The sequence below is a fragment of the Calonectris borealis genome, chromosome 28 (assembly GCF_964195595.1).
Source record: "Calonectris borealis chromosome 28, bCalBor7.hap1.2, whole genome shotgun sequence".
Lineage (NCBI taxonomy): Eukaryota > Metazoa > Chordata > Aves > Procellariiformes > Procellariidae > Calonectris > Calonectris borealis.
The window spans coordinates 3,420,051-3,442,525 of NC_134339.1; the positions used below are offsets into that span (position 1 = coordinate 3,420,051).

Genomic DNA, 22,475 nt, shown 5'->3' on the forward strand with positions numbered 1-22,475 from the left:
GATGGTCTCTGCCCTTGACCGTCCGCTCCGGAGATGTGCTGGGTACGGAGGCTGCGCAAAGGAGAGAAATGACTCGAACCATGGCACAGAGCAGGGACGGAGCCGGGGCTGCCCTTCCCGGCGAGGGCAGGAGGCTGCGTGTTCCCGTGCCCCGGGCTGGCGTTTGGGGAGGGAGCTGAAAAGTAAAATCATCGGGGTAATTCCAGAAGCAGCAACCCGTTTTGCTTGGATCTGGGTTCAAATGGCAAACGGAGCTCCTGAGCGTCCCGAAGCCCGGCCTTGTTTGGTTTCTCTGCTGGTTATAAACAGAACCGCTGTCTACAGCACTTGCCTCTCCATCCTGGCGTGGATTTCAAACGCCCTCGTCCTTTGGGGCTCTTCCAAGCGCTGCCGCTACCAGGCACAAGTGCACGGCTGCTGCGGGAAGCGGCTGGGCCCCCCCGGCTGAGCATCCTGCGGCGGGGCTCAGCTCGGCTTTGCTGGCTGGTCGCAGCCGCGTCTTCTGCCCTGCGCCTCACGTCCCTACGCCCGGAGGGAGGAGTGGGACCAGCTCCCTTCGCTGCTGCAGCCAGAAACCTGTGGGTGCAAAGGGTTAACTGCGCTTGTTTTCTCCCCAGTCCAAGCACACGCTGAAGCAAATTAATCTCTGGGTTACAGGCTGTCCTGCTCCAGGGCCCACGTCAATCATTAATGGAGGGTGATGAAGACGCGTGTGACATCCATCATTCCGGAGCTGCCTGTTCCAGATTTACCTGTGTCACTCTCCGAGACAGGAGAGCAGAGAAACTGCCTAAGGAAAACCGGCAATTTTTGGTACAGAGTTTTGAAAAATGCTGCAAAACATCTTCTCAGTCTCTCCTTCCCTTGAAACACGATCTGAATTGTTTCCAGCTTTTGAAAAAACGCTTTCCTTAAATAAAAAAAAAAAACCCTCCCCCAATGAGGCAAACCAACCAAAAATAAATTCTCTAAAACTTTACATTTGGATTAAAATATGTATATTCAGATGTGCAGATATATGATATCCACATGCACGTATACATGCATATGCGAAAGGAAGGTTTTTCAAGGGCTTTGGGGCCGTGGTGGTCAGCCAGCGGCCGTCCCTGCCTGCCGCGCTGGATCCGTTCGGTGATCGCCCGTGGCCAGGGAAGGCAAAGGGGAAGGTGCAGAGGCTGGGGGGCCGGCTGCTCCCTCCGGGACCGTTTGGGGCTGGAGGGCCCGAGCCCAGGAGCCTGTCCACTGCCATGGGAAGGCCCCCAGTCCCGGCCGGGGCACCGCGGGGATGGGGCAGTGACAGCGGGCAGCTCTGGTGCCCGCCACCTTGCCCCCGCCCTGGCCGCTGCCAGCGTGCAGCAAGTAAATAACACAATTAATAAAAGATTAGGATGAAATGTGAGGCATTAAATATTTAACCTTGTGCTGCCTGTGCAGCGCCCAGGTACAGCTGGTTCCTGCAATATTTAAGGACTGTTCCCCACTCTCCCTTTACCACCCCCAAACCTGGTGACTTTACGGCAGGCTGTGGCTGGAGGGTCCTGGGGGCCGGGAAGGGCCCCTCGGTGGGGCGGAGGGGCTCTTGGGCACATGGGGACCCCATGCCCGGAGCTGCCCCCGCGCCCCGGCCAGGCGGCTGGGCAGGGACCGGGGCTGGTGGCTTGGAGCGGGGCCTCGGCCCCACGGCGGGAGGCGCCCGGGAACCCGGGAATCGCGACGCTGCGGGGGGGGGGCGTGGAGCGACCCCCGCGCCCCCGGGGCCGGGCCGGGCTCCCAGCTCCGCGCTGCGGGGAGGCCTTTCTTTGCGCCTCCCCGCCGCGGGGGCACCGAGCCCCGCGCTCTGCTCCCCGCGGAGGGGCCGCTCCCCCCCGGGCGGGGGCTGCCGCACGGGGCGGGATCGTCCCCGGCTCTGGCCGACCCCGGGGAACGGCCCCGCGACGCCCGCGAATCGCGCGGCGGAGGGTGCGGGGCTGCTGCGGCCCGGCCCCCGCAGCCGCTCTACCGGGAGCCACCGGGAACCTCCCGCGGCAGAGCCGAGCGCCCCGGCCCGGGGGCTTCCCCCCTCCCCGCGGCGCCGGGGTTTCCCCCGCGCTCCCCGCCGGGAGGCTGAGCCCGGCGCTGCGGCGGCTCCGGGCCCGGCCGGGCCGCTCCCCCCCCGCCCTGCGCCAGCCGCGGCCGCTGAGCGCCGCCCCGGGCTCCACCGCCCCACGTTACTTTGAGTGGCAGCCGGCGGCCGCCGCGAGGCCTTGTGGGCCGCGTAGTCCGCCCGCCCGCGCCCCCGCGGCGGGAGCCCGGCCGCCCGGCGGCTGCGGGCCGGACCCGGCCGAGAGGGACCGGCCCCGCCTCCCTGGCCCCGCGGCGGGCAGCGGGTGGGACGGGCCGGGCCCGGGCGGCCGCCGCCGCGCACGGCGCGGAAAATGGCGAACTACAACTCCCAGCGTGCCCCGCGGCGCCTCCGCCGGGGCTCCTGCGGCCCGCTCACTCCTCATTGGCCTTCCCGGGCTGTGGCGTCACGAACCCATGTGGGAACGAGGCAGGGCGATTGGCCGGCGCTCCCGCGGCGGCAGCCAATGGCAGGTGCGGCCACCGCCGCTGCGGGCTGTGAGGCCGGTTAAGGTGGAGCGGGGTCGCCGTGGGCGCCGCGCGCGGCGGGAGCGCGCTCCCGGCGGGGCTGCGCGGCCCCGGGGCCCCTCCCGCCCCGGGACACACCCCCCCCCCCGGGACACCCCCCCCCCCGCGCCCCGGGGCACCCCACCCCCCCGGGACACCCCCCCCCCCGCGCCCCGGGGCACCCCGGCCCCCCGCCGTTGCGCGCTCTGCAGCCCCGGCCCGGCCCGGCGGTGAGCCGGCGTCCCTGCGCACCGGGGTCCCGCAGCCCCCGGGGTCCCCGGCTCGGCCGGGCGCTGTCCTTGTGCTTTCGGTGCCCCCGCACTGTTCCGCCGGCGGCCGGTGCCGTGTCTGCCCGGAGCGGGGTGGAGGGGCGGCGGCCGGCTGCGCTCCCGGGGATGGGGATGCCCCGGGAACTGTCGGCGCGGCTCCGCTCCCGACCCCGCCCGGCTCCGGGGCTCGGAGACCGAGTGGGGCCGGGCGGGGGACGTGCGGGAGGGGGGTCCCGGGGCGAGCGAGGAGCCCGGGGAGGCGAGCGGCGCTCCGGCGGGTGCGGAGGCCTGGGGCAGCCGTGTCGGCGGACGCCTCCCGGGTGGTTCCGTTCGGGCCCGGAGCAGCAGCTCCAGGGCTGGCCCCTCCCCGGGACCCCCTCGGTCTCCGGTATCGAGGTGGGAGCGTGGGGTCGAGGCGGCGTGCCCGGGCCACCGCGGGCACACGGGGCCGGCGGGGCGGGAGCTCCGGTGCTGCCCGGGCGGGCGGCGGAGCCGCTCTCCCCCGCCATCCCGAGCCCCGCGGGCCCCCGCCTCCTGCGGGGACGCGCCACCTTAAGCGGGCGCCGGCGGACGGGGCGCGCGGGGCCGGCGGGGCCGGGCGGCAGCTCCCCCAGCCCCGCCAGCCGGGGACCGCCGCGGCCCCGCCGGCGCCTCCCGCCCGCCCGCTCCCGCCTCCTCCCCGCCCCCGGCCCCCATGGGGGGCGAGCGGAGACCCCGCGGCCGGCGGGCCGTCCCCCCCGCCCGCCCGCCCGACGGCAGCCGGCTTCGCCCCGCCTGAGCCGCTCGGCGCCCCCGCCGCCGCCCCCCCGCCTCCGCGCGGACCCCGCGGCCCGGCCGCCCTCCTGCTGCCGGCGTCGAGGCGAGGGGCCCCCGAGCGCCCCCGGAGCCCGGCGCGGGGAGCTCCCCCGCCAGGGGCGGGGAGACGGGCGGGGAGCAGGGGCAGGGGAGCGGGGGGGCCGGGGCGGGGGCCCGGGTCCTCAGGATGTTCCCGCAGGGACGGCACCCGGTAAGTACCGGGGCGGCGGGGGCAGGGCGAGGGCGGGGCGGCGGAGCCACAGCCGCCAGCCGGGCCGTTTCTCCCCAGACCCCCCTCCAGCCCGGGCAGCCCTTCAAGTTCTCGGTCCTGGAAATCTGCGATCGCATCAAGGAGGAATTTCAGTTCCTGCAGGCTCAGTACCACAGGTGAGGGGCGGGCGGAGCGGGGCTGCAGCCTCGGGAACGGGGGGGGGCGGGCGGGGGACCCCTGTTCTGGGTGGGGGTGTAGGGGGGGAGGTGGGGAGACGAGGTGGCTTAGGGGGCAGGAGGTGGCCGGGGGGTCAGGTAGGGCTGGGGGTGGAGGCGAGCATCCGGAGAAAGGGCGTAACGGGGACTGGGAGGTCAGGAAGGGGGGTCCGGGCCCGGGGGAGGATGGGGTGCAGACCAGGGGGTGAATTGGGGCAGGAGAAGATGGAGCCAGGGGTCCTGGTGAAAGTGCTTGGGGAAGAATGGGAGAGGGGTCTAGGCTGAGGGGCGGCATGAAGCCGTGAATTGGGGCGCCAGGTCTTGAGTGGGGGGGCCCCAAGGGGGAGACCACCCAGGGTTTGTTTCCTCCGGCTGAGCTGGGTATAGGGCAACGTGGAGGGGACGGCAGCAGCGCTGCGGGAACGGAGCACCGGGTGGGTGCGATAGACCGCCCCGGGGGGGGAGCGGGGGCGGTGTGAGCACAGCCGCAGGGGTTCGGGTCCCCCAGGGATGGCAACACCAGTTAGGGATGGGTGTGGACACCCCTGCGGCCCCATGAGACTGTGGGGGGGGAGGTGGGAGATGTGCCGAGCTTGCTGAGGTCACGGGATGGAAAGTGGGCGCTGGGGGGGGACCCCCAGGAGATGTGGGTCCGAGAATGAAAACCGTGGATCCTCTTTGCAGCCTGAAGCTGGAATGTGAGAAGCTGGTGAGCGAGAAGACGGAGATGCAGAGACATTATGTCATGGTGAGCTACCCCTGCCCTGTCCCCAACGCCTCCCGCAGAGCATCCCTGACTGCCACCCTCCGGTGAGGGCCCGGGCTCTGGGGCTCCACTCGGCCAAATGGGCCAGCGGCCTCCCCGAGCCACCCCTGCCAGGGGGGTGCCTGGCCTGGGTCTGGCCTGGGTGGTGGGGCTGGGGGGTTGCGTGAGTTAGGAAGGAGTTAATCGTTATTCCTAGCAACGGCTGGCTCTTCTGCTGATGTCTGCTGCCGCTCGGTGCTGCTTGAGCCCAGGAATTGTGCCATAGGTTTTGTCTCTTTTATTTTCTATTTTTCCTTTTTCTGTTTGGCCTTTTAAGAGCTCTCTCCCTCTCCTTCCTCTCTCTCTCCCAATGGAGGGGTGTCTCGGAAGCGATACCCGAAGGCCAGTGTTTTGGGGGGAAGGGGAAGCTGCCTTTAGAAGGAGCAGGGCAGGACCCCTCCGCGGTTGCCAGCACGGGGCTAATAGCCCCTGACACCGACCACCGCGGGCACCAGCCCGAGCCAGGCCTTCTGCGGGCGGCCCTGGCAGGAGGCGGGGTAGCTGCTGGAAGGAAGGGGAGAGGATGGGAACTGCAGAGCCGGAGCAGCATTCCCTCTCCTTCAGCACCTGACATTATCGGCCCCGCTAGGGAAAGGGGGAACCCAAATTATGCCAGCCAAAAGGCAAACAGACCTAAACTTGGGCAAGCCCCATCCCCTGGGTGATGACAGCCCCGTCCGTGAGGCCAAGGGCGTACTAGGCTTTATCGGCACCGCAGGGCATGTTCCTGTCACCCACCAGCTGGGATCCCTTCCCTGGGGGGCTCAGGGATTCCCAGAGGTGGGCTGCAGCCTTTGAAATGGGCTTTGCTGGAGGAAGGCAGGTCCTCTGGTCCCCTTCTCCCCGTCCTCGGGGGCGAGGGGCCGGGGATCTGCTGCTGTCACCACTGCCAGAGTCACTAGCGACTGGTGGAAGGTGTAACCCGACGTCACCTTTGCTTTTGCGGATGGGCAGCTGCGTCAGGAGCGGATCCGGGTTGGGAGTGGGAAGGGACAGGCCAGGACAGGAGGGGATGTGGGGGGCAACGGGGCTGATTTACGCCAGCTTAAACTAATGCAGAAGCTGCAGTGTAATCATCGCAGGTATTAAACATCCTACACCGGGGCCGCTCCCGATCTTGTCCCAGGCTGGCGTCACGGGTCTGGGCCGTTTCTCAAGGGCTGGGGGGAGCAGGGACCCCCAGCAGCGGCGGTGGAGTTCGGCTGGGGGGAGCAGGGACCCCCAGCAGCGGCGGTGGAGTTCGGCTGGGGGGAGCAGGGACCCCCAGCAGCAGCGGTGGAGTTCGGCTGGGGGGAGCAGGGACCCCCAGCAGCAGCGGTGGAGTTCGGCTGGGGGGAGCAGGGACCCCCAGCAGCAGCGATGGAGTTCGGCTGGGGGGGAGCAGGGACCCCCAGCAGCGGCGGTGGAGTTCGGCTGGGGGGGAGCAGGGACCCCCAGCAGCGGTGGTGGAGTTCGGCTGGGGGGAGCAGGGACCCCCAGCAGCGGCGGTGGAGTTCGGCTGGGGGGAGCAGGGGCGGGCTGGCTGCCGAGCCCCTGGCTGGTAACGGGCCGGTTGCTCTGGGCAGCTCCTAACCCGGGCTGTGTCGTGATTTTGTTCTCAGTACTACGAGATGTCCTACGGGCTGAACATTGAAATGCACAAGCAGGTAAGTGAGGTGGGGTCCGGGCCAGCAGCAGGGGATGGCGGGGAAGAGGTCGAGGATGGAGACTTTGTTGGAAAATGATCTCCCTCGTCCCCGTGTGGCTGTAATGGCACGGGAGACGTAGCACGGCTCTGTGCGAGGGGCTGCTCTGCAAGGGGGTTCAAGAGTTGTCGGGGTGCGTGTTGTTGAGTTCTGGTGGGTGCCTTGGGGCAGGGCCTCCTCCCTGCCGTCCCAAAGCACCTCTCCCAGCCTGGCCCTGAGCCCTGCCCACAGCAGTTCCCTGGGGCCCCAGACGCAGGAGGGAGCGTGGAGGAAACAGCAGGAGCTGGAGCCCAGAGGCAAATGGATTGTCTTTCTTTTCTTTTCTCTTTTTTTAATCCCCTTTTCCTTTCCTGAAGCCAGAGGAGTGTTTTCACCCTTCCCTGGTTCCCCTTTTGTTCCAGCGTTAATTTGCTTTCCCTCTTCAGATTTATCAATCTAGTCATCGCGGGCTCTCTGCCAGGGAAATTAGTTTGGACCAATGCCTGACAAAGTGGCAAGTCAACTGCCATATTCCTCCAGCTGGCTCAGCCCCTCCGAGTTTGCTCCTTTTGTTAGCAGGGAGAGTCGTAGAGCCTGCAAGCACGTTCCTGCCATCCCCATGTGCTCCGAGCTCCGGTGGGACTGGGACCCAGGGGTGGGACTGGGACCCAGGGGTGGGACTGGGACCCAGGGGTGGCCCGAGCCACACGGGGTGACAGAGGCGATGACCAAGTGGTTGGGGAGAGGGAGCCCTGGCCCACCCGAGTCCGGCTCCTGGCTCTGCATGGGCAGGAGAGGTCTGGAGGAGGGTGGGGGGGTCTCTCTGGCCCCCAGGGTCCCGCATGGGCGTCGGGGCGGTGGCTGACGCAGCAGCCGGGACCTGCGGGTGACCGGGGTGCTGGTGGGCGCGGGCGTGCTCCCCAGGGCGCAGGCAGCCTTTGAGCGCGGCAGGTAAATGTTCCCTTTGTTCTTTGCCGGCTTTGTGCGCGGTTTGACCTCTCTGCGGTGCTGTCAGGGATTGTCGGAAACCTGAGATGAGAAAACACTTCAGAGCAGCCAGTCCCTCCGCCAGTGCCAGGGTGGATTTGCGGCGGGGGGGGGGTGAAGTTTTTCCCGGGAGGTGTTGGTTTTCTTTTGGAGAGGCTGGGCTGGAAGCCACAGCCCCTTCCCTTGGGAAATGCCGCTTACCCTGGTGGGGATGTGGCCAGGCTGCGGGTCTGTCTATAACCGCAGGCTGAGGAGAGGACGCGCCAGGTCCTCCGCATTGCTTCGTTGCGGCAGGGGACAGGTTCGGGGGTGCTCTGTGCCTCCGCTCCCCCTCTGGAAGGAGCAGGGAGAGCTGCCGCTTGGCCTGGCACTTCAGCAGGGGTGGCCGGCGCGGGGAGGGCAGAGCAGGTACCACCATGGGTACCTTGCAGGGCTTTGCCGGCGCGATGCAGAGAGAGCTGAATTCGTCTGTGTGAATTTTGCGTCCCCCTCCCCTTGTTCTCCCCCTGGCTTCCAGTCCCGTGTTCAGGGAGAGAGCAAGCAGCGTGCCGATGGCCCGCTGCCAGCGCTGGCGGCTCGGCTCTCCTCCTTCCCTGCCAGCCTGCCCGCTGGCTGCGAGAGCGGCAGCCCACAAAGCCAAGATGGGTTTGGGTTGAGCAAAGCCAGCTGGGCTGCAAAAGGGACTGACAATTCGGAGCTCGGCTTGGCCTGGATCCACGGAGGGATTTAGGAGTCGGGTTCCCTCCCATGTGCCTGGGGGAACCTGACAGCCTGGGAGGGTCCCACAGCCCCCGGGGGCCCTTGGCAGCAGCTTGGGAAATCCCAGCGGGGAGGCAGAGGCAGCAGGAGGATTTACGTTGAGTGGGGAGCGTTTGTCTCCTCCGCAGAGACGGAGCGGGTCCGCAGGGTGCTTGGCTGCCCTCCTCTCCGCTGGAGGGGACGGGACGGGGCTCAGAGCCCTCCCGGCCGTGGTGATACCTGCTCCCTCTTTCAGGCAGAGATTGTCAAGAGACTGAGTGCCATCTGCGCCCAGATTATTCCCTTTCTGACGCAGGAGGTAAGGGGGGAGGCAGGGGATGCGCACCGGGCTGCTCGGGCTTCTCTCGAGGCCCTTGGGAAGGGGCGAACCTGAGTCCAGCCTGAACAACGGGAGGTTCGGGGCGGGGGGAAAAACCTCTGTACCTGGGCTGGCTGGGTGGGAGCGGGGTCTGCGGCTGGGGCAATGCTGGGTGCTGTGGTCCCTCTGGCCGGGAGCACGGTGTGACCTCCCCGTGCTCTTCCTTCCCAGCACCAGCAGCAGGTCCTGCAGGCTGTGGAGCGAGCCAAGCAGGTGACCATGGGGGAGCTGAACAGCATCGTCGGGGTGAGTCCCGCTGCGGGCGAAGGCTCTTTCCCGGTTGGGGGTTCAGACCACGCAATGCGGTGATGGGGGAAGCCAGGGTCTTTGATAAGCGGTGAGAGGGTTTGCCACTGCGTCCCGAAGGCGGTGGATGGCTTCTGGGATCCTCCCTGGCCCCCGCCGCCGTGGCAGAGCAGGGCAGAGCCCACGGCTTGGGCTCATCTGCCGCGTGTCGGGATCACGTCTGCAGCGGGGAGGTACTGGAGGTGCCCTGGGTGGAAGGGGCGGGCGACGTGACCTGGACTGTGCAGCTCTGCTTCCCCTCCTTGTCCTCGCGTTCTGTCTCATCCCATTGCGCTTTGCATTCGCAATTCATGCGGGGAAGCTGCGGGGTACCGGGCATGGCTGGCTGCGGCTCTCTCCTCCCGGATCGAGGACCATTTGCTCTTTCTCTTTCAGCAGCAGCAGCTTCAGCACCTCTCCCACCACGCATCCCCCATCCCGCTGACACCCCACCCCTCCAGCATGCAGCCTTCTAGCCTGAGCGGGGTCAGCGGCACCTCGGGGCTCCTGGCCCTCTCGGGGGCATTGATGGCACAGTCTCAGCTGGCTGCCAAGGAGGACAGAGTGGCCCAGGATGGGGAGAACAGAGGTAAGGGGAAGAAGCGCAGCTGGATCGAGCCCTCGAAGGGGCTGAGGCAGTGCTGGGCAGCGCTGGGAGGGATCCTGCCGCCTGCTCTGCCTGTTTCCCAGGGCTCCTCAATGCCTGGCAGCTTCTCCCTGGGGCCAAGGGGGGAGAGGCAAGCACTGCAAATGACAGGTCCAGCTAATTAAATATCTGCAGCCCCAGGGAGGCCGGCTCTATTTCTGACCAGGGGAAGAGCTGTCGTGCAGTGACGGCGCGGAGCGGCGCGGCTGCGTGTGCAGCCCAGAGGCTGGGCAGCAGGGCGCCGGGCACGTGGGTCTTCCTGCTCCCCTGGGTATTTCCAGTGTGTGAGGGTCCCCCCTCCACGAGGCAGCTGGGAGGGCGTGAGATCCCCGCCACAGAGAAACCCTCTATTTACACCAAGGTTTACACAAAAATCTGATGCCTGAAGCCGAGACTTTAAGTGAAAATACTGTTGCAAGCCCCTGGTAGAAGTTGTGGGAAGCGCGGGTCTCTGGCAAGAAATTTAGAAAACGGAGCCTTATTGCGTGTGAGGTGCCTCGTAAATAGCCGTAATTCCTCATCCTTATGGGTGCCTCCTCCTAGCAGGATCACGAAGTGCTTTACAAACATCATCAATATTTAATCATCATTAAATCAGTGCTCTGAATGCTACTGGCAGGCCTGGGTCAAATTAATAACGTCACCCAGCTTTGCTGGTGGCTGCACGAAGGAGAAGGCGCTCCGAGCTCGTCACCTTCTGCAGAGCGCGGGGCGTCGGGTATTTTTGCTGACAGGAAGGTTGAGGCACGGAGAGAGGGCTCCGGGCAGCGGGGGCAACTCTAGGGACCAGAAACAGGCCGTAAAATTCAGCAGCCGTTAGTGATGCCCTTCTGCAGACTCCTCTGGGAAAGGTGCCGGGTGCTCCCCATGTCCCTGATTCGGGGCCTGGAAACGCTGCTGGGACAGGACCCAAGGGTAACAGCAAAACTGGGCGGTGGAGGGGTTTTTTGCATTTTCCTAATGGTTTTGCTTGTAAGATTTCAAGGCGGGGGGGGGTGAAAATAGCAGGAGGAAACTGTCGGTGTCTGCTCTGCGCCCCTGTACGCAGGTGTCTGCGGTTTTCATTCTGTCAGTGTTTCTTTAAGGATGGCCTTCCCCCGAAGGAGAAAAAACAAACTCCAGAAAGAGAATAAAAGCAAGCTATGCTGTGCCTGCCTTAACCCTTAGAGACCCGGGTTTCCAGCAGCAGCTCCTGCCGTGCACAGCCCGGAGCTGCTCTTTGGCAGGGGCATCCAGCCGTGGCAGAGGGCGCGAAGGCACCCAGAATAATTCCTTTAAAAAAAAAAAAAAAATAGTGGAAATGCTACATATGGCTTGGGTTAATCCCTGGTGCTCTGCCGTAGTTAGCCGGAGCTGGTGTGGATCAAGCTGAGCCAGGGTTGAAGTGCTGATGGCAGGCACCCAGTCCCTCTCCCTCCCCTTTCCCCGGCTTCGTGCTGACCCGCATGGAGAGTCCATCATCTCCTGATACCCGCCCGCGGAGACTGGGACGAGCTTGTTCTCTCCGAACGCTGATGCGATCGTTAGGAGTGAAAAATCAACCCAGGGAGGGTTGCCAGACCCCAGCCCATAACCCCATGCTTAGGTTTGTAGCAAATGCCTGGCACTTCTTCCCTGAGCCCAGGGAGGCAGATCTGGTTTGTTGTGCATGTAAAAAAGCCTCGGAGGGTTTCCAAGCAGGGCTTTTTAGCATGGCTTCCTAAGGAAATAGGATGGGGGTGATTCAGGAGGTCTCAGCTGGCCGGCTTGTCCCCTCCTGGCAGCCTTGGACCCGTTGCCGTGTCCAGGGAAGAGATTCCAAAGCTGGAGTGAATTTCTTGAAAGTAGGTGGGTGGATAGAGCGATTCCCCCTGTTTCCCTGAGGAAGTCCGATGCGCTCACCTCCTATTAGACAGCAGAGAATCCCCGCTGCAGATGGGCAAAGTGGGAAATCGGGTGGGATTTTTTTTTTTCAGCCCGTGTTACCCTACCCGGGTATTTGGGGCACAGCCTCCGCATTAACAGCCTCTTCCTCTCCTCCCCTCTTCCTCGCCGACACGGATCTGCCCGGACGCTCTCCCTGCTGCTGCCGCCTGGGCTCCAGAGCGCACCCCGAGCCGGGTAAGTGGTGCCGGCACGCCTGGCTCTGGCCGGGCCGGTGGCCTCGGCTGGCCTCGATGCGTGGGCGAGTGGAGAGGCTTTCCCTGCCAGCCCCCAGAGTCGCTTGGAGCATCTCCAGCGTGATCCAGACGGGAGGCAGAGCTGGCTGCCGGCTCCTGGGAAGAGCTGCGGGTGCTGGGGGAGCCCGGCTGCGGGAAGGGCACCCAGGGTTGGCTTTGGGGGAGCGCGGTGCTGGGAGCTGGGGCTGTGTCTTCTGCAGGCGCGGCAGCCGACTCCCTTGGCAAGCGCTCGGGGTAGGATTTCCAGGAATGTTTCGTTTCCTGACCTTTTCAAAGCAAACAGCCCAGAGGTAGCCGAGCTGTCCTCTGGCCGGTGGCAGCCTGCGAGGCCGCGCTCCAGCACAAGGGGAGGCAGCGGCAGGGACTGGGGTTTCATTCACGCCTGGGTCAGATTGGGGTTTCGGGGCTCCGTGGGGAGGGGAGGCAGCTCTGCGGGCAGAGTTGTTGTTCCCTTGTACGCCACAGCCCTACAAGGTGTACAAGAGGGTGCTCTCCTCCTCTCCTGCTGTGGGCTCCAGGTCTCCCATTCATTTCTCCCGATGTGTGGGCTCCTTTCCTCACCTTCCCTCCCCGGCTTGGTGGATAAGGGCAGGGGACGTCTCCCCCTGCCACCGTGAGTCACCTTTCAAGGCTGGCTGTGTTTGCCCCCAAGGTGATTGGTGTGACAGGCTCCTTGTGTACTGAGTTTGCAAGGGCTCAGCACGGCAAGGAGGTAAGGGCAAGCCACAAAGCTGGGGGTAGGTGGGGAGAGGGGCTTGGGACAGCTCTGCCCTCTCCTGCAGGCAGCGCAGGGGTCCTCACTGGGCCAAATCTCTGGATTTGAAGAATTTTGGGGTTATCCCTATTTCTCAGTGGAGCTGGTTTCCCCAAGGACTAGGCCAGCCTAATGAAGGGGGCCCTGCCCCACCTCCAGCTGTGCCTTCCCACCCTTGGTTATCCAGGGCAAAGTGTCCAGCCCTTCTGCTGTCACCCCTGAGCAGGGCCCAGCACCAGTCCCTCTGGTGACCAGCACTGCACGTGCAAACCCAGTTTGAGCCCTGGGGTGTGAGTGCAGAGGCTCCAGACCCGCTCCCGCACCCAAGCTGGCATCTGCTCCGCTGACACACGCGTGGCGGTGGCAGCGCTGAAATGCAGCCGTGTCTAAGGTGGAACAGAGCCGTGTTTGAACTCCACGGTGCTGCAGGTTGGAGAGTAAATCCAGTAAATCCTGCAGTGTGGAGGGTGGGAGCAGCCAAGTGGCGAATGTGTGTGCGCAGGGATGTAGGGGAGTCCAGGAGATCTGAGGGGCGAATATAAGACAAAGGGGCTCCGCTTATTGTAGCCCCCGTTCCCTTTGCTTTGCTGGTTTGGATGGGCTGTATTTGCATCGGGGTTTTGTAGCTGAAGGTTCTGAGCCACCTCAATTCAGAGTCTTTGCTGATGCAAGGATCGAAAGGTCGAGGGCTGCTCCCGAAATAACCAGCTCTCTCCTTTTCACGGAATTTCCAGTTTAGGAAACAAGCTGAACAGGTCTCCCTACCGAAGCCCAGTGCTGCCAGTCCCTCTGCAACCCTTTGCTTCGTCCTCCCTTTTAAGATACCCCCCAGCCTGAGTCCCAGGTCTGTGACTCTCTTCCCAGGGTCCGTGGCTGCAGCTCCAGAGCTCCAGCTCCTGGTACAGGCAGGGGAAAGAAGGGTTAACGAGCCCCTCTATTGGGGAGCCGTTGGCGTTGATCTTCAGAGGCTTGCAGTCAGGTGGGAGAGGAGGAGGGAGAGATGGTCGCTGTGTTGTGCAGGATGGATCCCCCCTGCGATCCCATACATACCCGGATACCTCCTCCAGAGATCACCCAGGGGACAGGGAGCATCCTTTCTGCTCCGGGTTGTATGTGTTGAGGCTCTTAATTCTATTGTGCTGGAAACAATCGACCGTGTGGGAGCCCTGGGATGGGGCATTTTCTCTCCGACCCCTGGCACGAACGGCTCTGCAGAGCAGTGCTGGGAAGGTCGGGGAGCTGTGCCCCAGAAACCGCCCCGGTCCAAGCACCCCGGCTGCTCTGGGAGGGAGGGGGCAGCCTCTCCGGTAAACGGTGTCAGCCTGGTGTCCCTCTGGTTTGCACGAGCACCACTTGATTGCGTTATCATCCTCCGAGCAGCGAGCGTGGGGGGCGGGAGGGGATTTGAGACACCCCTGCGGCTGCTGGCAGCATCTCGGGGAAGAGGCGTTCGTCCTGCTCGGCCCCATCCTTGCTTCCCAGCCCGCTGGCTCCTGCAGCAGCAGGATGTAGGTGAAGTAAACAGGTCTCCGATGGGGATTTTCCACTCCGCCATGCCTTGTTATCTCCCGAAGGGGCGGATCTGCTCTCCAGCCGCGCTGGGGATGCTGCCTCGCTCAGCTCCTGGCTTCACGCAGCCCTGCGTGCCAGCGGCTGGGCCTCGTCCTCCCCCGTCCCCGTCCCAGCAGGGCTCATCTGCCGGCTGGGGCTGTTGCCCCCCTGCCCCGTTTGCCCACCCCTCTGCTCTGGCAAGGAAGGGGAGCCCGTGGCTTTGGGGTTTTGGGCAGGGCTTTGTTCTCTCCCTCTTTCTCCTGCCCAGCCAGGGAGATGCTTTGCTGGGGGGAGGCGGTGATGGGCTGATGGACCGGACCCTGGGGAGGGGCTGGGGCGTGGGTCTGAGAGGGGAAGGGCTGAGGGCATCTCCCTTTGGAGTCGTTCTGGGGCCGAGCTGGGAAAGGGAGGTGATGGCGTGTTGGGGCTGTTTGTGGGTGAGTCTCTGAGCACCCTAAAAATGCATCTGCCTTCTGCCCGCGCCAGGAGATTGTGGGCAGCCAACCCGCAGGGACGGTCCCCATCCTGCTCCCCCTCTCCGCCCCGTCAGAGCTGAATGGATAAATTTGGGCTAAAACCCAGGCGTCTGGAAGCATCTTCCCCAGCCTTGTTTAAAGCACCAGCCTAAACCCCATCTCTGCCCCCAGGTGCATTTGGATCTTAGAGGACTCTTGGCCAAGGGTGCAGGGGACGCCAGCAAGGGGATGCGGAGGGGGAGAGCAGGGCCTCCCCCCCTAGCCCTGGCGCCTGCCTGCTGGGGGAAGGGGACCCCTGCCCGCCAAAGCGGCTGTGGCACAGGTTGCAGAGGTGGCGGGGGGGCAGCCAGCAGCACTGGGAGGTCTTTTCCAGCGGTTGGCAGGGCTTTACGGGCTGTCTGCTCTCCCGCCGGCTCAGACGCCTTCCTCTCCCCCTCTCTGGCTCAGAGCGTTTCTGCTTCCCCTCCCGAAAGCCTGCAGGACGAGGAGCAGACAGGAGGCACGGGGCTGAAGCGGAAGCGGGAGGAGAAGGACCTGCCTGGGCATTATGTGAGTGCACGAGCATGGCTGCGGAAGACGGGCACGGACCCTGGAGGTGTCCGGGGGGCTCTGGGCCTGCCCCGGGTGCAGAGGGCTGTAATCCTCTGAAAAGAACCGAACCAAATGAAGAACCCTCGGGGAGGTCCCTCAGCCAGAGGGTTGAGTTGCTGCCTGGTGTTGGTGTTGGTCCCCGAGAAGTGATGTGCAGGAAAAAATGGGGTCTCTCTGCTGGTTGGGGTCCTGTGGAGCAGAGCCCAGAGCTTGGTCCAGCCTCTCCCACTCCTGACCGAGCCTTTCTGGGTTTCTCCCCCCTTGCAGGATAGCGATGGGGACAAGAGCGACTATAACCTTGTGGTGGATGAGGTAAGCCCACAGCCTTAAGGACGTGCTGAAGCCTTTGCAGGGTATCCAGCTGTAGTCACCAGGTTTAGGACACTGGTTCCTGAGCTTTGGGGTTTGTTAGGCTCCGGGTCATTGCTGCTGGGTGGGAGCAGCCAGCCAGGACGCGTGCCAGCCCTGCCCCGACGTGTTTGTGCCAGCCAAGGCCGATTCCGATTCGCAGTGCTCCAGGTTGAAGGTTGGGCCAGCCAGGGCTCAGCTTTGCCAGCCGTAGACTTGGCTCCGCTTCACAATCCTGTTTCAGCCCCTTTCCCGGTAGCATCCCATACGGGGAGGCCGATAAGCTGGGACGGGAGTCCCAGGGAGCTGGGCTTGCTGCTGGCAGCTCAGGCACGTGGAGGTGGCAGGAGAGCTCCAGCGCACCCCCGAGCCAGCCCGGCCCCGGGGCGGGCGGTCACGTATGGTGCCTGGCCTTAGAGCAGCCTTGACTTGAACTCACTGAGCCCGTGTCCGTGTTTCAGAGCAGGGCGTACACTGAATTTCAGTCTCTTGCAACCAAACTGCCAGGCGCTTCTGGTACAACCTTCCCTGACCACCAAGGCAGATACAACCGTCCTCTATCCCAGCCCAGCTATTCTTGGCAGAGATGATGTTTTCAGGGACATCCTTTTTCCTCCCCTGGAAGACTTGGGGGGATGGACAACACACGTGATTTTTTTTTTTCTCCCTCCCCACCCCCCCACCCCCCTGCCACTTCCCAAGAAAATACAAGCCCTGAAAGGAACATCAGCAGGGATTTCTGCAGAAAATGACACTTTTAGAAAAACTGCTCATCGTTATAATTATGGTGATAAAAATCACAGCCCTAATTGAACGGTTATAGGAGTGCAAGAGCTGATGGGTGGCCTTGGCTCTGAAATACTGTCCAGGGGCTGCCAAGAGGCCCTTTTTTAGTTCCTTGGGTGTGCTGGTCACCGTCCCTCCTTGTGAAGGCATTCGTGGCCACCAGTGTCCTCTGAATCTGCTGTCACCTCTAATGTTGTTAAAAGAGAAAAATGAAGGAGGTTTCTCATCCGGGGGACCGGGGAGCAGAGCAGAGGCCTCTAAACGGATGCTCCTCGTTAAAGCCGCTCAGGCAGACGTGGGACTGGTGGGCAGGGGGGAACAGACGGGGGCTTGCCAGTCCCTGCTGGGCTCCGGCCCCGGGGGTGGCTCTCCGGGGCCCCTGTCATTCCTCCCCTCCTGGAACACTGGGGTTCTTGCTCCCCGGAGACCTCTTCTTCCCCCAGGACCCCCCGTCGGAGCCCGGCAGCCCCAGCCGCACACCCAGCAGCCGGCTCCCACCAGCCCGGCAGGAGATGCCCGAGAGCCCTGCCTCCATCGCCTCCAGCCGGAGCACGCCGCCTCTCAAGCCGAAGGACCAGAGTCTGGTAGGGAGGCGCGTGGGCAGCGGGGCCGGGGTGCCAAATTTCTCTGCCGCAGCCCAAAGGCGGGCGAGGAGATGCCAGTGCTGAGTGTTTGGTACCCGCTGCTGGACTGCCCAGCACTGGGAGCAGAGGTCTGTGCCCTCGGAGGGAGGCTGATCATCTGCTAGGCAGAGCTCTGCAGGTATTTTCCATCCGGCTGCCTGCAGGATTACCCAGAGCTGCTCATAGCAATCGATTTTTCTTTTTTTTTTTTTTTCTTTTTTTTTTTTTTCTCCCTTCCTCCTTGCCAAGCACCAGCCCAATGCTCAGATTGAAACATCAGCGTGCGGGAAGGGGGAGGGATGTTTCTGCCGCTCCTCGGCCCTCCCAGCCACCGCAGGGACCGAAGCGATGCATCCCCACCGTCCCGGGGTCAGGAGCCGGCTGGGTGCCGCGGGGAGCAGCGAGCGGTGGCTCCCCAGCGCAATCGGATTAGAGCAGACAAAGCGCCCTGAGCAATCTGCCAGCACAGCACGTAGCTTTTCTGTTATTAATTTTTTTTTTCCTTTGCTGGTGTCGACAAAATCCCCAGGCAGAAAAAGAGGAAGAAATAGGAAAGGCAAGAGAAAAGAAAGAAATGAAGCAGCTGTGGGGATCGAAGAGGCCGGTTCGTCCCAGGCGTCCTCTTGGTCCTGCTCCGCGCAGGCTAGGGATAGTCCCCCTGAACTACAGGGATTTCACACGAGGGAGCAGAAAAATCGGCCTCGTGCCAGGGTGCTGCAGGGGTGCAGGATTGTGGCTGTTCGGGGTGACGCGGGGCTTGCATTGGGTGTTTGCACCCGGGGACGGGAGCGCCTTCCACGCCGTGGGAAGGGCACGAGGGGCAAAGGAGGAAAGGAGCGCGGTTCAGGAGCCGAATCCTCGTCCAGCTCTGTCTGGGAGCGGTGCCTCTGGGTGCCCCCCTCCCCTCGCGGGGGGTCCGAGGCTGGTGGCAGGCCTGCAGCACTGGGCAGCGATCCCACCGCTGAGGCTGCTTTTCCCTCCGCCGTGCAGACTGACCCTGCAGCCAGCGCTCCCACCTCCAAACCCTCCTCATCTTCGCCGCCTCGCGATTCCCTCACGCCCGGCCCCGGACCCAGCTCGGCCGCCCTGCTCCGGCAGCCCCCCACCAAGGCACCTGCCACCGACACCATCAGTGAGCGTTTGGGGACAGGGACGGGGGGGGGGTGTCGTGCTCTGCTGCGGACGGTGCCGTGGGGCTGGGGGTGGGGGGGAGGCAGGACGTTCTCTCCCATCAGCAGAGCCGGGGTGGCCGTTTTGCTCCCCGTAATCAAACGTGTCAACCACGGCCAACGTGGGCACCTATGTGCAATCACCACGCACCCGAGTGCCGACGCTTTCCTGGCGGGCTCAGACCCGCTGGAGGTGGTGTGGCGAGACGCGGAGCTCTTCGCTATGGGTGTTCGGGGTGGGGGGGGGCAGGGGGTTTGTCTGGAGATCGTCGGGTTTTGTTGACAAGTTGTCATTTTGCTGTCGCTACGTGAAGCCACGTGCACGAGGGCTTGGCTGCAGGGGGAGGAGGGGTGGCCAAACGCCACCGCCGGCACACGGGGATGCAGGAGGCCGGGATGTGGCCGGTCTCCCTGTGCAGCTGAGGATCTCCGTAGGGGTGAGGGTCTGCATGCTGCAGAGACCCTGGGCGAGATCCAGCTGACCCAGAAGCCCCTGTCAATGGTTGCCACCTTCTTCTGAAAGCACAAGGGAGAGGGGTGAGCGCTCAGTGGTGGCTGATGGTGAAGGGATCATGCCCCTTTTCCTGCCTCAGTTTCCTTGAAGACATTTAGGGAACCCTTGGGAAGAGGTCTCTGGAACAGCTTGGCCAGAAGGTGATGGGAAGAGGACAGCTAGCCCAAGGGAGAAATAGAGCCAGGACTGGAGACGTTAAACCCTTGTCTGGCTAGAAAATTACAACGGTTTAGCAAAAATTGAATTGGAATCGATTTCAATAAACCATCGAAACCCTGGAGGTAGAGCCACTTAGCCATCAACTGCAAGTAATTTGGCCTGGCCAAGACTGAAGAGGCGTTGGCAGCAGAGGTGAGGGTGGCTGTGGTTAGCAGCCGGTCTGTGGTGCTTCCTTCGGAGGGACGGAGCCATTTGATCTCCCGTGCTGGATCTGCATCCCAGGTCCCTGACTGACGGGACTCAGGGGCTGCCCCTCTCCTTTGGTCTTTGGCTCCCAGTCCATGACCTGCCTGCCCTTTCTGGATCCGCTGGTTCATGCCAGGCTTGGCTGAGCCCGGAGCAGAGGTGACGCTGCCCCTTGCTGCCCGGCTCCTGCCAGATGCCCTTCTCCCTCGGGTGATGCTCGCTCACACCCACCGGCCAGGGCCAACGAGCGGGTTTCTCCTTGTTGCAGCTCTCCGCAGCCCACTGAGCATGTCCAGCCCCTACACATCCTCCTTTGGAATGGTGCCTCATGCCACCCTCAACGGGGAGCTCCCAGCTCCCAGCATGTACATGGGCATCCACCTTTCGCCGCAGGTCAGCAGTGCCGTGATGTACGGCCGGTCCCCGATGGTAAGTCACCGTGTTGGCTCTGCCGCCTGTCCCCTGCTGTCCTGGGCATGCGTGTCCCATGCGTGCAGTATCTGCGCTGCTGCAATGCGCTCAAGCCGGGGTGTGTAGCTCTGTCTTTGGGAGCCCATTTTGGTCTTTGTCGCTCGCACAAAGGAAGCAGCAAGCGGGGACCTTGCGCAGAACCAGGGCACGCAGGGAAAGGCCCAGCCTTCGTGTCCCCTCCTGGGGGTTTGGCACTTTGCTCATCATGTGCCCTTTGCTATGTGCAGGTGGCTTTTGAGTCGCACCCTCACCTGAGGGCTTCCACCATCTCATCTTCACTCTCCACCATCTCTGGAGGGAAACCGTAAGTGTGGCCGCACACAGGGGCTGCAGGGAGGGTGGGCAACAAGGGGCCGGGGCGGGCAGCACGGGGTGGGCACGGGGGGCAGGGGTTGTCCTTCCTCATGGCTCATTTCTACACCGGGCAGGGCCTGGCTGGAGTTTGTCTCCACTTCTGAGTCCAATGCTGTCATTTTGTTCCAGGCAGCTGGTGGTAACAAGGAGCTGGTTAATTATATCCCTCATTAGCCAGAGTGCACCAGACACCTTCCACCTGGCTCGAGCGTGGCTAATGGGGGAGGTCGGCTCCTGCACTCGGGCATCATGCAGGGATTGTTCAGACCTCTCTTCTGCTCCCTTCCAGCGCCTACTCCTTCCACGTCAGCGCCGACGGGCAAATGCAACCGGTGCCATTCCCACCCGACGCCCTCATCGGTTCCGGCATCCCCCGCCACGCGCGGCAGCTCCACACCCTGACCCACGGCGAGGTGGTCTGCGCCGTCACCATCAGCAGCTCCACCCAGCACGTCTACACCGGGGGCAAGGGCTGCGTGAAGGTGTGGGACGTGGGGCAGCCGGGCACCAAGACGGCTGTGGCTCAGCTGGACTGCTTGGTAAGGAGGAGGAACAGAAAGGTATTTGGGGGGGGCTGGGAAGAGGAATGTGTCCCTGTTACAATGGAGGGGGACAGAGGGTCCTTTCATGTCTGCGATGAGAAAAGGAGATCCCTCTCCCGCCCCACCCCGCACTGATCAGCTCCTTCGCTTGCCGCATTTGCCGTAATCCCAATTCAGAACCGTGACAACTACATCCGTTCCTGCAAGCTGCTCCCCGACGGCCGCAGCCTGATCGTGGGGGGGGAGGCCAGCACCCTCTCCATCTGGGACCTGGCAGCCCCCACGCCCCGCATCAAGGCCGAACTCACCTCCTCTGCCCCCGCCTGCTACGCCCTGGCCATCAGCCCCGACGCCAAAGTCTGCTTCTCCTGCTGCAGCGACGGCAACATCGTGGTATGGGACCTGCAGAACCAGACCATGGTGAGGTGAGCGCGGGGCAGGGGGCTGGTGGCCCAGGGTAGGAACATGGTGGTGGTGGGGGGGGGTGCTGGCCCTGACGGCCGTGCCCTCGCCCTCTCCGTCCCCCTCTTTCCCAGGCAGTTTCAAGGTCACACGGATGGTGCCAGCTGCATTGACATCTCTAACTACGGCACCAAGCTGTGGACAGGGGGACTGGACAACACGGTGCGGTGCTGGGACCTGCGGGAGGGGCGTCAGCTGCAGCAGCACGACTTCAGCTCTCAGGTAGGGGCTGGGGCCGGCTGGGAGCAGCGTGGGGCCGGCCGGGACCTGCCGTGCTGGTGCCTTGAGCCTCTTCTCCCCCCCCCAGATCTTCTCCCTGGGGTACTGCCCGACGGGAGAGTGGCTGGCGGTGGGCATGGAGAGCAGCAACGTGGAGATCCTGCACGTGACCAAACCCGAAAAGTACCAGCTGCACCTCCATGAAAGCTGCGTCCTCTCCCTCAAATTCGCCTCCTGCGGTAGGCGAGCGCTGTGTTTTCTGCTTGGGCTTGTTCTTTAGAACAGGGGCTGGCTCCGTACAGCCCCAGATGGGTCCTTTTGGTTACCCCCCCCCATGCTCAGCCCCCCCAAATGGAGTCCCAAACGCTGACCCACTTTGTCTCCTGCCCCAGGGAAATGGTTCGTGAGCACGGGGAAGGACAACCTGCTGAACGCCTGGCGGACGCCCTACGGAGCCAGCATCTTCCAGGTACGGGGCGGGAGATGAGGGCGGCTTCAGCCCCCGAGTGTTGCCCTCACCCCTCTCGCCTCTCACGTTCAGTCTAAAGAGTCCTCGTCGGTGCTGAGCTGCGACATCTCCGTCAACGACAAATTCATCGTGACGGGCTCCGGCGACAAGAAGGCCACAGTGTACGAGGTGGTGTACTGAGGCCCCGTCCATTCCCGTCCCTCGTCCATCAGGGAAGGGGCCAGGCCTTGTCCGAAGCCACCGGGGCTGGTGGAGCCCTCCCGCAGCCCTGCTCTCCCTCCTCCTCCTCCTCCTCTCCTTTCAGCTGCCAAAACAAGGCCGGGGCACCGGCGCCGCTCCCCCACCCCGCTTCCAGAGGGGAAGGGGAGAGCTGGGGGTGAGCGCGAGTTGGGGCCAGGCGTCCCCCCGAGCTGGGCAGGGGCCGGTCTGGGCATCCTCGGGCCTGTCTGTCCCTCAGGCTGGAGGCACTGGGGGGGCTGGCGGGGCAGCGAAGCGAGGCCAAGAGTGACTGAGATAGTGTTGCACCTGAAATACTGCTACTGATTTAATAGCACCCATTTTCTGCTGCAGAAACAGCTGTAAATTATCAGTAAAGAAATGTATTTAACTGTGTTTTCAATCCCTTACTAATAAAAAGGAACAAAAGAGTGGCTGGTCTCGCTGCAGGACCCAGATCCCCTGAAATGGCGTCTGTAGCCCATGGAGCCGGGGGCTCAGCCCCCTCGCACGGTGGCAGTTGGGGCGCAGGGCTCTGCAGCGGAGCGAGAAGCCGGAGCTGCTCCCATTCCGCAGGTTACGGAGCGAGGGTCGCCTCGGCGCTGCCAGGCTGGGCTGGCTCCTGGGCAAGCGGAGCTGGGGGGGGTGGTCCAGGAGCAGCCCCTCCCTTGGCCGGCAGCGCCGGCGAGGCCTTTCTTGCCCTGGCTGCCTGCCCGCCGCAGCAGCCCCAGCTCCGGCACTGCTGCAGCCGCAGCCCCAGCTGCG

The 22,475-nt window shown here is 63.9% G+C and overlaps 1 protein-coding gene across 14 annotated transcripts; it reads left to right on the forward strand.

Annotated features, from left to right (window-relative positions):
• The first annotated feature begins 3,691 nt into the window (after positions 1-3,691).
• TLE2 (TLE family member 2, transcriptional corepressor) lies at positions 3,692-22,141 on the forward strand. 14 transcript variants are annotated; one of them, XR_012677581.1, is made up of 20 exons: positions 3,711-3,882; positions 3,961-4,058; positions 4,782-4,845; positions 6,504-6,548; positions 8,548-8,610; positions 8,842-8,916; positions 9,352-9,544; positions 11,685-11,701; positions 14,989-15,090; positions 15,400-15,444; positions 16,710-16,850; positions 17,880-18,021; positions 19,246-19,406; positions 19,676-19,752; positions 20,092-20,341; positions 20,522-20,769; positions 20,885-21,028; positions 21,114-21,264; positions 21,418-21,494; positions 21,567-22,141. XR_012677581.1 is itself a non-coding variant. In XM_075175742.1 (20 exons), exons 1-20 carry the CDS (start codon positions 3,859-3,861, stop codon positions 21,672-21,674), a joined length of 2,226 nt encoding a protein of 741 aa, XP_075031843.1. In that variant the 5' UTR covers positions 3,712-3,858; the 3' UTR covers positions 21,675-22,141. The 14 variants fall into 14 exon arrangements, 13 of the variants coding, with proteins under 13 accessions (XP_075031856.1, XP_075031854.1, XP_075031853.1 ...); XM_075175742.1 differs by having other exon boundaries at positions 3,712-3,882; positions 9,355-9,544; positions 20,881-21,028; XM_075175741.1 differs by having other exon boundaries at positions 3,713-3,882; positions 20,881-21,028.
• Positions 22,142-22,475: the final 334 nt, after the last annotated feature.

Bases quoted from the DNA above. Each gene is read 5' to 3' on its own strand.
- TLE2 (XM_075175741.1), top strand. From the start codon at position 3,859: ATGTTCCCGCAGGGACGGCACCCG. The intron at 21,265-21,417 runs GTAGGCGAGCGC...CTCCTGCCCCAG, and splicing joins CCTCAAATTCGCCTCCTGCG to GGAAATGGTTCGTGAGCACG. The intron at 21,495-21,566 runs GTACGGGGCGGG...TCTCACGTTCAG, and splicing joins ACGGAGCCAGCATCTTCCAG to TCTAAAGAGTCCTCGTCGGT.